The sequence below is a fragment of the Rhinoderma darwinii genome, chromosome 13, assembly GCF_050947455.1.
Source record: "Rhinoderma darwinii isolate aRhiDar2 chromosome 13, aRhiDar2.hap1, whole genome shotgun sequence".
Taxonomy (NCBI): domain Eukaryota; kingdom Metazoa; phylum Chordata; class Amphibia; order Anura; family Rhinodermatidae; genus Rhinoderma; species Rhinoderma darwinii.
In genome coordinates this window covers 68,943,054-68,960,145 of record NC_134699.1, presented here as the reverse complement: position 1 = coordinate 68,960,145, position 17,092 = coordinate 68,943,054, and the positions used below count along the sequence as shown (strand labels likewise).

Below are 17,092 nucleotides of genomic sequence, written 5' to 3'. Positions count from 1 at the left end.
CTGTGTACGAACAAAACTTTTATTACTCATTTCCATCCTGAAGTCGTTTTAAAAAGATGAAGCCGCCGTCTGTTGCCCGGGTGGGGTCTGGCCTGCGGCGCGGCGGTCACAGCCGCTGCTTCTTACTGTGTGTGGTTTGGTGCAGATCCAGTTCGTATTTGTCGGGGAAGGTCAGGTGACAGAGGTTGCAGCGCGGCTCGAGTGCCAAGTCCTCTCCGTACAGCTCCGGGTCACAGATGATGACGGCGGTGGTGGTACCAGACAGGCTGACCGGGCACTGGATTCTGGGAGGTTTCCCACCATATCTGGTAAAGTTTCTTCCTGGCGGCCGCGGATCTTCTTGAGGGATCCATCTGGAAGACGTTGTGCCGTCCTGCGCGATCCACAGATCTGAGCCCGAGGATTCCGGGGCTTCTTCTGAGGTTTCCCCTCTGCTGGGCACGGCTGCATGGAAAAAGGTAACGTGGGAGATGTCACAATGGTGAGGCATCATGTACGGCTGGTGGAGTGGTACTGGTAGTCACTGCTGGAACACCCCTCCTACTACACCTCCCAATGCTACTCTATCTCCATCTGTCACTGTATCACCACTGCTGCTCCACCTGCCAACGTTAATATATTACTGCAACTGTATCACACTACTACTGTACCTACTAAAGTCACTACTCCACCTGCCAATGAGAGAAATAACACTGCTACTGTATCACCACTTCTGCTCCACCTGCCAATGTTTGTGTATCACCACTGATTTTTCACGTGCCAATACTAAGGTTTCACCACTACTACTCCACCTGCCACTACTACTCCACCTGCCACACGTATCACAACTGCTACTTCACCTGCCAATGCACCTATACCACCACTCTTGCCCCCATAAGTACTTCCATACAGCGACATGTCCATGATGGGGTTAAAGGAGGGCGGTGGCACCAATTATATATTTTGTACCCCCATCCCAGAATACTCCTACCGGAGGCAGAATCTGTTCTTGGACTTTGAGGGGTGTCGGGTGTTTCGTCCGCAATGTCGTCATCTGTATGGAGAAGAAAGGGTTAATACAAGCGCGGGGAAATCGCCATGTTTTCCATTTTGCAGATCTGATGTTTTACCTGAGAAACAAGTCACTTCCAGGGTCAGGTCGTCGTCTTGTACTTTTTCTTTGCGTTTATCTGAGGAAACAAACAAAACGCAGTCAGAGGCCGAAGAAGATCAAGGAGGCGGCGGCCGCCATATTGGCTGCTATTCAGATTATAGATCGAAAAACAGCAAGAATTCAGACATGTGTGGGTAAGAGGCTCCGCAGGGTCAAGTGCCGGCCTGATCACTGCAGAGCCTCCACCCACACAAGTGCCAGCCTGATCACTGCAGAGCCTCCACCCACACAAGTGCCGGCCTGATCACTGCAGAGCCTCCACCCACACAAGTGCCGGCCTGATCACTGCAGAGCCTCCACCCACACAAGTGCCAGCCTGATCACTGCAGAGCCTCCACCCACACAAGTGCCGGCCTGATCACTGCAGAGCCTCCACCCACACAAGTGCCGGCCTGATCACTGCAGAGCCTCCACCCACACAAGTGCCGGCCTGATCACTGCAGAGCCTCCACCCACACAAGTGCCGGCCTGATCACTGCAGAGCCTCCACCCACACAAGTGCCGGCCTGATCACTGCAGAGCCTCCACCCACACAAGTGCCAGCCTGATCACTGCGGAGCCCCCCACCCACACAAGTGCCGGCCTGATCACTGCAGAGCCCCCCACCCACACAAGTGCCAGCCTGATCACTGCAGAGCCTCTACCCGCACAAGTGCCGTCCTGAGCACTGCGGAACCTCTACCCGCACAAGTGCCGTCCTGAGCACTGCGGAACCTCTACCCGCACAAGTGCCGTCCTGAGCACTGCGGAACCTCTACCCGCACAAGTGCCGTCCTGAGCACTGCGGAACCTCTACCCGCACAAGTGCCGTCCTGAGCACTGCGGAACCTCTACCCGCACAAGTGCCGTCCTGAGCACTGCGGAACCTCTACCCGCACAAGTGCCGTCCTGAGCACTGCGGAACCTCTACCCGCACAAGTGCCGTCCTGAGCACTGCGGAACCTCCACCCGCACAAGTGCCGTCCTGATCACTGCGGAGCCTCCACCCACACAAGTGCCAGCCTGATCACTGCGGAGCCTCCACCCACACAAGTGCCAGCCTGATCACTGCGGAGCCTCCACCCACACAAGTGCCAGCCTGATCACTGCAGAGCCCCCCACCCACACAAGTGCCGGCCTGATCACTGCAGAGCCTCCCACCCGCACAAGTGCCGGCCTGATCACTGCGGAGCCCCCCACCCGCACAAGTGCCGGCCTGATCACTGCGGAGCCCCCCACCCGCACAAGTGCCGGCCTGATCACTGCGGAGCCTCCACCCGCACAAGTGCCGTCCTGAGCACTGCGGAACCTCTACCCGCACAAGTGCCGTCCTGAGCACTGCGGAACCTCTACCCGCACAAGTGCCGTCCTGAGCACTGCGGAACCTCTACCCGCACAAGTGCCGTCCTGAGCACTGCGGAACCTCTACCCGCACAAGTGCCGTCCTGAGCACTGCGGAACCTCTACCCGCACAAGTGCCGTCCTGAGCACTGCGGAACCTCTACCCGCACAAGTGCCGTCCTGAGCACTGCGGAACCTCTACCCGCACAAGTGCCGTCCTGAGCACTGCGGAACCTCTACCCGCACAAGTGCCGTCCTGAGCACTGCGGAACCTCTACCCGCACAAGTGCCGTCCTGAGCACTGCGGAACCTCTACCCGCACAAGTGCCGTCCTGAGCACTGCGGAACCTCTACCCGCACAAGTGCCGTCCTGAGCACTGCGGAACCTCTACCCGCACAAGTGCCGTCCTGAGCACTGCGGAACCTCTACCCGCACAAGTGCCGTCCTGAGCACTGCGGAACCTCTACCCACACAAGTGCCGGCCTGATCACTGCGGAGCCTCTACCCACACAAGTGCCATTTACCATGGGGTCAGACGTGTCATGGACGGTGTCTGGAGGAGGTGGCGGGACACCTTAAAGGGTCCCTCCCATTTATAAATGAATAAGGCATAGCCAGCGCAGTAAGAGTCCAATAATCCAGCATCTACAGAAACGCTCCGATCCTTGGTGTAGGATCTGGTGTCTGTGCCACCATTAAAGGGGTTTTCCCCAATTAAAACGTATCACCTGTATGATGGCTGGGACCCCCACAACGTGGTCATGAGCCCCGCTCCTCCGCGAGGAGGTAGCGCGGCGGTCGCACATCAGTGATAAATGCCCTGTAATATTTGCTGCTTCCATCCAAGAAAATGTCTTCGTACGGTCAAGAGGACAAGTCACATAAGGAGAAAGCGGCGTCTTCCCTCCAGAAACAGCACCTCTCGTGTCCATGGCTGTGTCTGGTATTGCGGTTTCTGGGAGGCGTCAGCCGTGTTCTTCTCGTCTATTCCATGTCCGGTATGTCGGCTCAGTCACTCGGTCCTACAAAGTGTGTTCGCAGTCACCCCATAGCTGCTGTGTCTGGGTCCAGTGGTCTTGTATGTCTCCCCTCCCGAGTTACGGACCCCTCAATATTTAGCAATTAATATGGAAATGACCCGCTGCATGAAGACTGACTTTAGGAAACAGCCTCATGCAGATTGGTCAGAGCCGTGGGCTCAGTGGTAGCTCCGCCCCTAGAGAAATGCTGGCGGCCAAACCCACTCTCTAGCCAGCATTTCTCTATGGGCGGAGCTACCACTGAGCCAGAGAGTCATTTCCATATATATTGGTAAATATAGAGGGGTCCATAGCTCAGCTAAGTGGGGGACGACACACAAGTACAAGACAAACACCGCTGGACTCAGCCGCTGTCTCTATTAGGTGACTGCTCCCCTTCAATAACGGATTACTGCCCCCCCGTCACATCATTGATTTGCAATGTAGTCCTGATAACACAGTGACGCAGCTCACCTGTCCGCAGCGGGGGGGACTCGGGGCTCTGGGGGTCGTCCAGGTCTTCACTGTCCCCTGTAAGATAAACAGACAATATTTTAGAGGCGACCAGATTCTCTGGCAAAAAGCTGATCATTCGGCTGCTGAGACCACTACTTCTGTATCAACCATAAATACTGCTCCTCCTGCCAGCACTCTACTGCTCCTCCTGCCAGCACTCTACTGCTCCTCCTGCCAGCACTCTACTGCTCCTCCTGCCAGCACTCTACTGCTCCTCCTGCCAGCACTCTACTGCTCCTCCTGCCAGCACTCTACTGCTCCTCCTGCCAGCACTCTACTGCTCCTCCTGCCAGCACTCTACTGCTCCTCCTGCCAGCACTCTACTGCTCCTCCTGCCAGCACTCTACTGCTCCTCCTGCCAGCACTCTACTGCTCCTCCTGCCAGCACGCCGCCGTCACAGCCGGAAGTGCTGTAGTCATTTATCTCCTGTTACTAGAATACAGGTGTATACCACCATCACCCCCACCAAATGGTACAACCCACTACTGAAATGTGCTTTTTACCTGAGGAAGAATCCATGTTCTCACTGTGAGAGGTGTCGGATGCCCGTTCTTCGATGACGTCATCTGTATAGAGAAGTAGCGGACAGGTGAGAGGAGATACCGGATGATTTGTTTTCGCCATATTTCCCGTTTGGAGATGTTTTACCTGTGGTACGATTCACGTCATGACTCTCAACATCTTCGTCTTTTCTTTTTGTTTCTTTGGATCTATCTGAGGGAGGAAAAAAAAAATATTCAGAAACTATTACAGAACAAAGCAGCCGCCATCTTAGCGCCAATTTATGTAAAACCGCATCACACAATTACACGTGCCCAAATATATCAGGAGGTGGTAATGGGACTATGGAAAGAAAGGACCAATGGAGGAGCGCGCAAAAGTGATAGAGCGATACACTATGCGTTCCGGTAATCTAGAGCGGTGCGGCCTCCAATAGACTATATAGATAAGTCAGCGGAATATCGCACATTTACCGATTATTTAGGGGAGCGCACGAGGCAAAAACAAAGCAAACATTAACCCTAGAAATGCCAGGCTCTGCCCCTCACAGGGATCGTCAGGTATTACTAGAGAGTCACTTAATTACAGAAATGTATGAAAATGACAGTGAGGTCTCACCGGTTAGCGTAGGGGGCGTCATGGCGCTTCGGGAATCGTCCAGGGGACCCCCATCATCCACATCCCCTGTAATATGAACAGAGCAAGCAACATCTTTATTATATGGGGTCAACACTTCCAGTTAGTGGGGGAGGGGGATCCTGCTTCTCAGAACAGTAAAAGGCCTTCTTGACTGTCCCGCGGCTGAACCCTCAATTCTACAAAGATAAAATCTAATGTTCAGAGATCAGAACTCCAAAACCCCACATTCTCTTCACAGTCAGATTCCAGTTGCCTGCAGCCACCACTCGGGGGAGCTCACACTACATACAGATATATACAGCTCCCATAGAGTTACATGATAACGTTCTGCCTGCAGCCACCATTAGGGGGAGCTCACTACATACAGATATATACAGCTCCCATAGAGTTACATGATAACGTTCTGCTGCCTGCAGCCACCATTAGGGGGAGCTCACTACATACAGATATATACAGCTCCCATAGAGTTACATGATAACGTTCTGCTGCCTGCAGCCACCACTCGGGGGAGCTCACACTACATACAGATATATACAGCTCCCATAGAGTTACATGATAACGTTCTGCTGCCTGCAGCCACCACTAGGGGGAGCTCACACTACATACAGATATATACAGCTCCCATAGAGTTACATGATAACGTTCTGCTGCCTGCAGCCACCATTAGGGGGAGCTCACTACATACAGATATATACAGCTCCCATAGAGTTACATGATAATGTTCTGCTGCCTGCAGCCACCATTAGGGGGAGCTCACTACATACAGATGTATACAGCTCCCATAGAGTTACATGATAACGTTCTGCTGCCTGCAGCCACCACTAGGGGGAGCTCACACTACATACAGATATATACAGCTCCCATAGAGTTACATGATAACGTTCTGCTGCCTGCAGCCACCACTAGGGGGAGCTCACACTACATACAGATATATACAGCTCCCATAGTTACATGATAACGTTCTGCTGCCTGCAGCCACCACTAGGGGGAGCTCACTATACAGATATATACAGCTCCCATAGAGTTATATAGTAACATTTATTTGCTGTATAACTCCCCAGCTGTATGATTTCTGCTCTGCACTCACCCTGGGGACTCGGCCTCTGCTCACATTGTGTCTCCAGATGAGAGTCCATCTTCACTCCGTCTACAATGACAATACAAGATATCAATACCGAGCATCGCGCGCCCCCCCCCCCCCCGACATACTGGGTAATGAGGCTGCAGTCATACCTGTGCCCCCATTAGATTGTAAGCTCCTGGGCTCTTCCACCATCACGTGTTTATAATGGTCCTCGTGGTCTTCGATGTAATCCCACTCATCCATGGAGAAGAACACGGCGACGTCTCCGCACTTGATGGGAACCTGAAACCCAAAGTTCAACAGTGTCACATGACCGGCCCGTGACCTGTCACATGACCAGACACATGACCCGTCCACCCACCTCTCGTATCATATTATAGAACTTGCTGATGTGCGAATTCTTTTTCACGACCGTCCATTCCTGCGAAATAGGAAAAACATCACAAGGGGCAAAAAAACAAAATACACCGCCCCGCACCCCCCTCGCACACATACACCGCCCCGCTCGCCCCCTCGCACACATACACCGCCCCGCTCGCCCCCTCGCACACATACACCGCCCCGCCCGCCCCCTCGCACACCGCCCCCCCCTCACACACACCACCGCCCCCCCCTCACGATCCACGATCACGGAACAGATCGCACACACACACACACACACACACACACACACACACACACACACACACCTAAGAGTAGACGTCCTGCTAGCTGCCGCAGCAGCCAGGATTATGCCTCCCCCCCATTATTAGTGCTGGACCCCCCCCCCCCCCCACCTCTCCGGTCAGCAGGGACACGATCTCGGCCGTCTGGTTCAGCAGGCGGCTGGTCTTCTGCTTTTGTGATCGGGAGGAGAGAGGAACTTCTGCCAGATGCTGAAGGAGGGAGACCTGGAAATGAGAAGAAAAGTCAATTAGGTCACCATTCAATCCTAAGATCAGCGGTGTCTGGCAGCAGCTTATCTCCAGCCACAGAATTAACAGCTGTCTACTGTCTGACACAGGACTCTGATCCTTACATTATATTGTACGGAGTCTGCGCGGCATCATGGTTTCTACTCCAATCACATCCAGAGCTGTCGTCACGGACCAACAAAACTGACTGCAACTCTGGATGTAACTGGAGTATATTATAGGCTGCAGGTTGGGGGTCAGTAGGTGTTTGCTGAGTATATACATTACATGTGATCTCTTCTGTAAGGACCCCTCCATGGTACCGTGCACCCGCTCACCATTACGTTTTCCAGAGACCATAGGGCGCGTCTGTTCTCCTCTGTAGTGCCTCCTGGCAGCGGTAAGGACCAGTTATAGCTGAGCTCATTGGTCTTCAGCTCCTTCTGCCCGGACCCCTTGTTGAAGATGCTCGTGTATCGGCCATTGGTGTCTAAGATCTGCTCCTGCGGGGGTCCCGGGGTCCGGCCCGGTCTGGCACCTTGGCTTCGGCGCGCTCCCTCCTGCAGCCTCTTATCACAGTCCGCCTTCGCCTGTGGCCCCGCCTCCTTTCTCTGGCTGACGGCTTTTGGCGTGTCCGTCTGAAGACGACTGTCACTTTTACCTATAGTGTCCGCGCTGACATGAGGCTTTTTGTCCTTCCAGTCCGGCGGGGGTCTTGGGTAAATTCCGGGGAAGAGTGTGGGGATGGCGTCGTGTTTCAGCACAATCCTGCTTCCCTGAGAGGTGTAACTGCCCGGCGCAAAGTGGGCGGAGCAGATGCGGTATTTACCCGTTCTCGTTGCGTCCAAAACTTTGGTAGCAAAAGTGTCGATGTCCCCGAAGTTCTGACCGATCTGCTGCAGCCAGAGCTTAATGCGGGCGAGGTCCCGGGGGAAGACGTGCATGGTGAGCAGGGGGTTGGAGGCCTTCATGCCAGTGTAGTGGGTACAGCCCTTCACTATGCAGCTCGGCATCGCCCCCACCTGGAGAAACAAAGAAGAGGAGACGTCAGTGGGGGATAACCCCCAACAGACACTGCTGATAGAGATCAGCGGCATGAGAGGAGGGGGCCGGTCAGCAGATGCATGATGGTCTTTACTATGAGGGTGTGGCCAGGATTAGAGGGTGGGTGGGGCCACTACAAGATCATCATCCATGGACGGCGAGGGGGGTCAGTGTAATCCCTATATCCCATATATATATGTCCCCCCACCCCGCTGTGACACATGAATGTATGAGAGCGGGGCCGTGGCCGCAGTATAGGAACACATGAATGTATGAGAGCGGGGCCGGGGCCGCAGTATAGGAACACATGAATGTATGAGAGCGGGGCCGCAGTATAGTAACACATGAATGTATGAGAGCGGGGCCGTGGCCGCAGTATAGTAACACATGAATGTATGAGAGCGGGGCCGTGGCCGCAGTATAGGAACACATGAATGTATGAGAGCGGGGCCGGGGCCGCAGTATAGTAACACATGAATATGTATGAGAGCGGGGCCGCAGTATAGGAACACATGAATGTATGAGAGCGGGGCCGCGGTATAGTAACACATGAATGTATGAGAGCGGGGCCACAGCCGCAGTATAGTAACACATGAATGTATGAGAGCGGGGCCGTGGCCGCAGTATAGGAACACATGAATGTATGAGAGCGGGGCCGGGGCCGCAGTATAGTAACACATGAATATGTATGAGAGCGGGGCCGCAGTATAGGAACACATGAATGTATGAGAGCGGGGCCGCGGCCGCAGTATAGTAACACATGAATGTATGAGAGCGGGGCCACAGCCGCAGTATAGTAACACATGAATGTATGAGAGCGGGGCCACAGCCGCAGTATAGTAACACATGAATGTATGAGAGCGGGGCCGCAGTATAGTAACACATGAATGTATGAGAGCGGGGCCGGAGCCGCAGTATAGTAACACATGAATGTATGAGAGCGGGGCCGGAGCCGCAGTATAGTAACACATGAATGTATGAGAGCGGGGCCGCGGCGGTGTGATAAAGCCATTGCCGTGCTCTGGAGTCCTGACAAGCGCGTGCTGTCAGGATGATGTGATGTGGCCGGCGCTACAGTAATGAGCGGTGGCACGGAAGACAGAACATGGCAGGCGCTCTACAAAACACCCCTGTGCCTGAACCGCCGCATCACCTCATACTATCAATATATAGATATATGCCTGTGTACTATCCGTATATAGATATATGCCTGTGTGCTATCAGTATATAGATATATGCCTGTGTGCTATCAGTGTATAGATATATGCCTGTGTGCTATCAGTATATAGATATATGCCTGTGTGCTATCAGTATATAGATATATGCCTGTGTGCTATCAGTATATAGATATATGCCTGTGTGCTATCAGTATATAGATATATGCCTGTGTGCTATCAGTATATAGATATATGCCTGTGTACTATCAGTGTATAGATATATGCCTGTGTACTATCAGTATATAGATATATGCCTGTGTACTATCAGTATATAGATATATGCCTGTGTGCTATCAGTATATAGATATATGCCTGTGTGCTATCAGTGTATAGATATATGCCTGTGTGCTATCAGTATATAGATACATGCCTGTGTGCTATCAGTATATAGATATATGCCTGTGTGCTATCAGTATATAGATATATGCCTGTGTGCTATCAGTATATAGATATATGCCTGTGTACTATCAGTATATAGATATATGCCTGTGTACTATCAGTATATAGATATATGCCTGTGTGCTATCAGTATATAGATATATGCCTGTGTGCTATCAGTATAGATATATGCCTGTGTGCTATCAATATATAGATATATGCCTGTGTGCTATCAGTATATAGATATATGCCTGTGTACTATCAGTGTATAGATATATGCCTGTGTACTATCAGTATATAGATATATGCCTGTGTACTATCAGTATATAGATATATGCCTGTGTACTATCCGTATATACATATATGCCTGTGTACTATCCGTATATAGATATATGCCTGTGTACTATCAGTATATAGATATATGCCTGTGTACTATCAGTATATAGATATATGCCTGTGTGCTATCAGTATATAGATGTATGCCTGTGTACTATCAGTATATAGATATATGCCTGTGTACTATCAGTATATAGATATGCCTGTGTACTATCAGTATATAGATATATGCCTGTGTGCTATCAGTATATAGATATATGCCTGTGTGCTATCAGTATATAGATATATGCCTGTGTACTATCAGTATATAGATGTATGCCTGTGTACTATCAGTATATAGATATATGCCTGTGTACTATCAGTATATAGATATATGGCTGTGTACTATCAGTATATAGATATATGCCTGTGTGCTATCAGTATATAGATATATGCCTGTGTGCTATCAGTATATAGATATATGCCTGTGTGCTATCAGTATATAGATATATGCCTGTGTACTATCAGTATATAGATATATGCCTGTGTGCTATCAGTATATAGATATATGCCTGTGTGCTATCAGTATATAGATATATGCCTGTGTACTATCTGTATATAGATATACGCCTGTGTACTATCAGTATATAGATATACGCCTGTGTACTATCAGTATATAGATATACGCCTGTGTACTATCAGTATATAGATATACGCCTGTGTACTATCAGTATATAGATATACGCCTGTGTACTATCAGTATATAGATATATGCCTGTGTGCTATCAGTGTATAGATATATGCCTGTGTGCTATCAGTATATAGATATATGCCTGTGTGCTATCAGTATATAGATATATGCCTGTGTGCTATCAGTATATAGATATACGCCTGTGTACTATCAGTATATAGATATACGCCTGTGTACTATCAGTATATAGATATATGCCTGTGTACTATCAGTGTATAGATATATGCCTGTGTGCTATCAGTATATAGATATATGCCTGTGTGCTATCAGTATATAGATATATGCCTGTGTACTATCAGTATATAGATATATGCCTGTGTGCTATCAGTATATAGATATATGCCTGTGTACTATCAGTATATAGATATATGCCTGTGTACTATCAGTATATAGATATATGCCTGTGTGCTATCAGTATATAGATATATGCCTGTGTACTATCAGTATATAGATATATGCCTGTGTGCTATCAGTGTATAGATATATGCCTGTGTACTATCAGTATATAGATATATGCCTGTGTGCTATCAGTATATAGATATATGCCTGTGTACTATCAGTATATAGATATATGCCTGTGTACTATCAGTGTATAGATAGATGCCTGTGTACTATCAGTATATAGATATATGCCTGTGTACTATCAGTATATAGATATATGCCTGTGTACTATCAGTATATAGATATATGCCTGTGTACTATCAGTATATAGATATATGCCTGTGTACTATCAGTGTATAGATATATGCCTGTGTGCTATCAGTATATAGATATATGCCTGTGTGCTATCAGTATATAGATATATGCCTGTGTACTATCAGTATATAGATATATGCCTGTGTGCTATCAGTATATAGATATATGCCTGTGTGCTATCAGTATATAGATATATGCCTGTGTACTATCAGTATATAGATATATGCCTGTGTACTATCAGTATATAGATATATGCCTGTGTACTATCAGTATATAGATATATGCCTGTGTACTATCAGTGTATAGATATATGCCTGTGTACTATCAGTATATAGATATATGCCTGTGTACTATCAGTATATAGATATATGCCTGTGTATTATCAGTATATAGATATATGCCTGTGTACTATCAGTATATAGATATATGCCTGTGTACTATCAGTATATAGATATATGCCTGTGTGCTATCAGTATATAGATATATGCCTGTGTGCTATCAGTATATAGATATATGCCTGTGTACTATCAGTATATAGATATATGCCTGTGTGCTATCAGTATATAGATATATGCCTGTGTGCTATCAGTATATAGATATATGCCTGTGTATTATCAGTATATAGATATATGCCTGTGTGCTATCAGTATATAGATATATGCCTGTGTACTATCAGTATATAGATATATGCCTGTGTACTATCAGTATATAGATATATGCCTGTGTGCTATCAGTATATAGATATATGCCTGTGTACTATCAGTATAGATATATGCCTGTGTGCTATCAGTATATAGATATATGCCTGTGTGCTATCAGTATATAGATATATGCCTGTGTACTATCAGTGTATAGATATATGCCTGTGTACTATCAGTATATAGATATATGCCTGTGTGCTATCAGTATATAGATATATGCCTGTGTACTATCAGTGTATAGATATATGCCTGTGTGCTATCAGTATATAGATATATGCCTGTGTGCTATCAGTATATAGATATATGCCTGTGTACTATCAGTGTATAGATATATGCCTGTGTACTATCAGTATAGATATATGCCTGTGTGCTATCAGTATAGATATATGCCTGTGTACTATCAGTATATAGATGTATGCCTGTGTACTATCAGTATATAGATATATGCCTGTGTACTATCAGTATATAGATACATGCCTGTGTACTATCAGTATATAGATATATGACTGTGTACTATCAGTATATAGATATATGCCTGTGTACTATCAGTATATAGATATATGCCTGTGTACTATCAGTATATAGATATATGCCTGTGTACTATCAGTATATAGATATATGCCTGTGTACTATCAGTATATAGATATATGCCTGTGTGCTATCAGTATATAGATATATGCCTGTGTGCTATCAGTATATAGATATATGCCTGTGTACTATCAGTATATAGATATATGCCTGTGTACTATCAGTATATAGATATATGCCTGTGTGCTATCAGTATATAGATATATGCCTGTGTGCTATCAGTATATAGATATATGCCTGTGTGCTATCAGTATATAGATGTATACCTGTGTGCTATCAGTATATAGATACATGCCTGTGTACTATCAGTATATAGATATATGACTGTGTACTATCAGTATATAGATATATGCCTGTGTACTATCAGTATATAGATATATGCCTGTGTACTATCAGTATATAGATATATGCCTGTGTGCTATCAGTATATAGATATATGCCTGTGTGCTATCAGTATATAGATATATGCCTGTGTACTATCAGTATATAGATATATGCCTGTGTGCTATCAGTATATAGATATATGCCTGTGTGCTATCAGTATATAGATATATGCCTGTGTGCTATCAGTGTATAGATATATGCCTGTGTACTATCAGTATATAGATATATGCCTGTGTGCTATCAGTATATAGATATATGCCTGTGTGCTATCAGTGTATAGATATATGCCTGTGTACTATCAGTATATAGATATATGCCTGTGTACTATCAGTATATAGATACATGCCTGTGTACTATCAGTATATAGATATATGACTGTGTACTATCAGTATATAGATATATGCCTGTGTACTATCAGTATATAGATATATGCCTGTGTACTATCAGTATATAGATACATGCCTGTGTACTATCAGTATATAGATATATGACTGTGTACTATCAGTATATAGATACATGCCTGTGTACTATCAGTATATAGATATATGACTGTGTACTATCAGTATATAGATATATGCCTGTGTACTATCAGTATATAGATATATGCCTGTGTACTATCAGTATATAGATACATGCCTGTGTACTATCAGTATATAGATATATGACTGTGTACTATCAGTATATAGATACATGCCTGTGTACTATCAGTATATAGATATATGACTGTGTACTATCAGTATATAGATATATGCCTGTGTACTATCAGTATATAGATATATGCCTGTGTGCTATCAGTATATAGATATATGCCTGTGTACTATCAGTATATAGATACATGCCTGTGTACTATCAGTATATAGATATATGACTGTGTACTATCAGTATATAGATATATGCCTGTGTACTATCAGTATATAGATATATGCCTGTGTACTATCAGTATATAGATATATGCCTGTGTGCTATCAGTATATAGATATATGCCTGTGTGCTATCAGTATATAGATATATGCCTGTGTACTATCAGTATATAGATATATGCCTGTGTACTATCAGTATATAGATATATGCCTGTGTGCTATCAGTATATAGATATATGCCTGTGTACTATCAGTATATAGATATATGCCTGTGTACTATCAGTATATAGATATATGCCTGTGTGCTATCAGTATATAGATATATGCCTGTGTGCTATCAGTATATAGATATATGCCTGTGTACTATCAGTATATAGATATATGCCTGTGTACTATCAGTATATAGATATATGCCTGTGTGCTATCAGTATATAGATATATGCCTGTGTACTATCAGTATATAGATATATGCCTGTGTACTATCAGTATATAGATATATGCCTGTGTGCTATCAGTATATAGATATATGCCTGTGTGCTATCAGTATATAGATATATGCCTGTGTGCTATCAGTATATAGATATATGCCTGTGTACTATCAGTATATAGATATATGCCTGTGTACTATCAGTATATAGATATATGCCTGTGTACTATCAGTATATAGATATATGCCTGTGTGCTATCAGTATATAGATATATGCCTGTGTGATATCAGTATATAGATATATGCCTGTGTACTATCAGTGTATAGATATGTGCCTGTGTGCTATCAGTATATAGATATATGCCTGTGTGCTATCAGTATATAGATATATGCCTGTGTGATATCAGTATATAGATATATGCCTGTGTACTATCAGTGTATAGATATATGCCTGTGTGATATCAGTATATAGATATATGCCTGTGTACTATCAGTATATAGATATGTGCCTGTGTGCTATCAGTATATAGATATATGCCTGTGTGCTATCAGTATATAGATATATGCCTGTGTATTATCAGTATATAGATATATGCCTGTGTACTATCAGTATATAGATATATGCCTGTGTGCTATCAGTATATAGATATATGCCTGTGTGCTATCAGTATATAGATATATGCCTGTGTGCTATCAGTATATAGATATATGGCTGTGTACTATCAGTATATAGATATATGCCTGTGTACTATCAGTATATAGATATATGCCTGTGTACTATCAGTATATAGATACATGCCTGTGTGCTATCAGTATATAGATATATGCCTGTGTGCTATCAGTATATAGATATATGCCTGTGTGCTATCAGTATATAGATATATGCCTGTGTACCATTTTCTGATGAGGTGCGACGTGTGATGATGATGAATTTCACCTCCACGTGCCGCACATTAATAGTAATTAACCCCATCATGTACCTCACACATTAACCCATTATGACTGAGGTACATGAGGGGGTTAATCACTATTAATGTGCGGCACGTGGAGGTTACATTCATCAGCATCGCGCCTCATCAGAAAATGGAAGAACTTATTTTTATTACTGTTGGCAAAGTATCGTTTTGGTATCGAAATCGCAATACTACATGAAGTATCGGTATCGAAGTCCAAATTCTGGTATCGGTACCACCCTATAGCGCACCAACCCCGCCCACATACACCTGGTTCAGCCCACATACGTATAATGCTCCCATAGTGAGACAATGCCCCGTATATAGTGCCACACCCCATGGCAGACAGTGCCACCCTACCTGTAGATAGCACTAAAACCCCCCTGCGGACCTCTCCTCCCGAGAACACAGATACAGTCGAAACCGGGACATACCACCGGGACAATAGCCACAATGCGAAAAGGGGCGGTAACCTCATAGAAGTCACCATAAGCCACGCCCCATTTGTGTAACTGTCACACACGGATATAGCGGCGGGGGTTGCGCCGTTCTGTTCCTCGCAATTACACCAGAAAATAATAAATAAATCCCACCGACTCCGGGACCAAAGTGCGAAAAGTGGACAATCCCTCTAAGAAGATTACACGTCACCTCATCTCCATGCAATCTACCGGAGGAGAATGTGTAATGGTCAGCAGAGGTCCTGAGTACATGAGTACAGCAGAGCCCGCCACTATTCACACCGCAGCCGGGAGGACATGCTGACACCTGTAGTACCCCAGACCGCGGGACAACACGGGCACCGCACAACGGGGCACATTAATGGATGACGACAGACCTGACCGTGGATGCAGCAGAATGCGGTGCAGCAGCGGATATCCCGGGGGTGAGAGCGGAGCGCTGGCGGGAGGAGGCGCAGGAGATGCCGTGAGATTCGCTTCTTTACTCGAATCTAATGGAGTCGCATCACGTGACATACACCAACCAATGAGCATACAGCTCCAATCACATGGTAAGACGAAACAAATAACAGAGGAAACCCAAAACCTCAGTGACTGAGAGACCGGTCTCCAGCAAAATGGCCAATTACAGTAGTAACAGCAAATAAACAGCAGAAGGCGCAACTGGAAGACCAAATACTGTACTAACAAAAAATGAACAGCAGATGGCGCTACTAGAAGACACACATACCGCAGATGGCGCTAGTACGAGATACACACTAATAACAAAACGAGTACAGCAGATGGCGGTGGTACAAGACACACATTGTAATAGCTGCAAGTGAACAGCAGATGGCGGTAGTACGAGATACACACTGTAATAACAAAAAGAGAACAGCAGATGGCGGTGGTACAAGACACACATTGTAATAGCTGCAAGTGAACAGCAGATGGCGGTAGTACGAGATACACACTGTAATAACAAAAAGAGAACAGCAGGCAGGGGCGTAACTAGGAAAGACTGGGCCCCATAGCAAACTTTTGACTGGGGCCCCCCTCCCCCCCCTCCCCTGGGTGTCACACAACCCCCACTTGTAGATAGTGCCTTTTTTACAGCCCCCCTGTAGATAACTCCATACAGCCCCCCCCTGTAGATGACGCCATACAGCCCCCCCTGTAGATAACGCCATACAGACCCCTCTGTAGATAAC

The 17,092-nt window shown here is 46.2% G+C and overlaps 1 protein-coding gene across 1 annotated transcript; it reads right to left on the bottom strand.

Moving 5' to 3' along the window:
• LOC142665444 (uncharacterized) lies at positions 1–16,254 on the bottom strand. The gene is made up of 13 exons (XM_075845143.1): positions 16,093–16,254; positions 7,466–8,149; positions 7,011–7,124; positions 6,596–6,655; positions 6,384–6,516; positions 6,238–6,297; positions 5,130–5,195; positions 4,659–4,724; positions 4,514–4,576; positions 3,968–4,024; positions 1,110–1,169; positions 971–1,033; positions 1–444 (listed from the first exon to the last, which is right to left on the bottom strand). The coding sequence occupies exons 2-13, from the start codon at positions 8,138–8,140 to the stop codon at positions 107–109; spliced, it is 1,755 nt and encodes a 584-aa protein (XP_075701258.1). The 5' UTR covers positions 8,141–8,149; positions 16,093–16,254; the 3' UTR covers positions 1–106.
• Between the last annotated feature and the right edge of the window lie 838 nt (positions 16,255–17,092).

Coding starts and splice junctions, on each gene's coding strand:
- LOC142665444 (XM_075845143.1), bottom strand. CDS start 8,140: ATGCCGAGCTGCATAGTGAAGGGCTGTACCCACTACACTGGCATGAAG. Junction 6,517..6,595: donor TCTATAATATGATACGAGAG/GTGGGTGGACGG, acceptor TTTGGGTTTCAG/GTTCCCATCAAGTGCGGAGA. Junction 4,577..4,658: donor TGACGTGAATCGTACCACAG/GTAAAACATCTC, acceptor TTCTCTATACAG/ATGACGTCATCGAAGAACGG.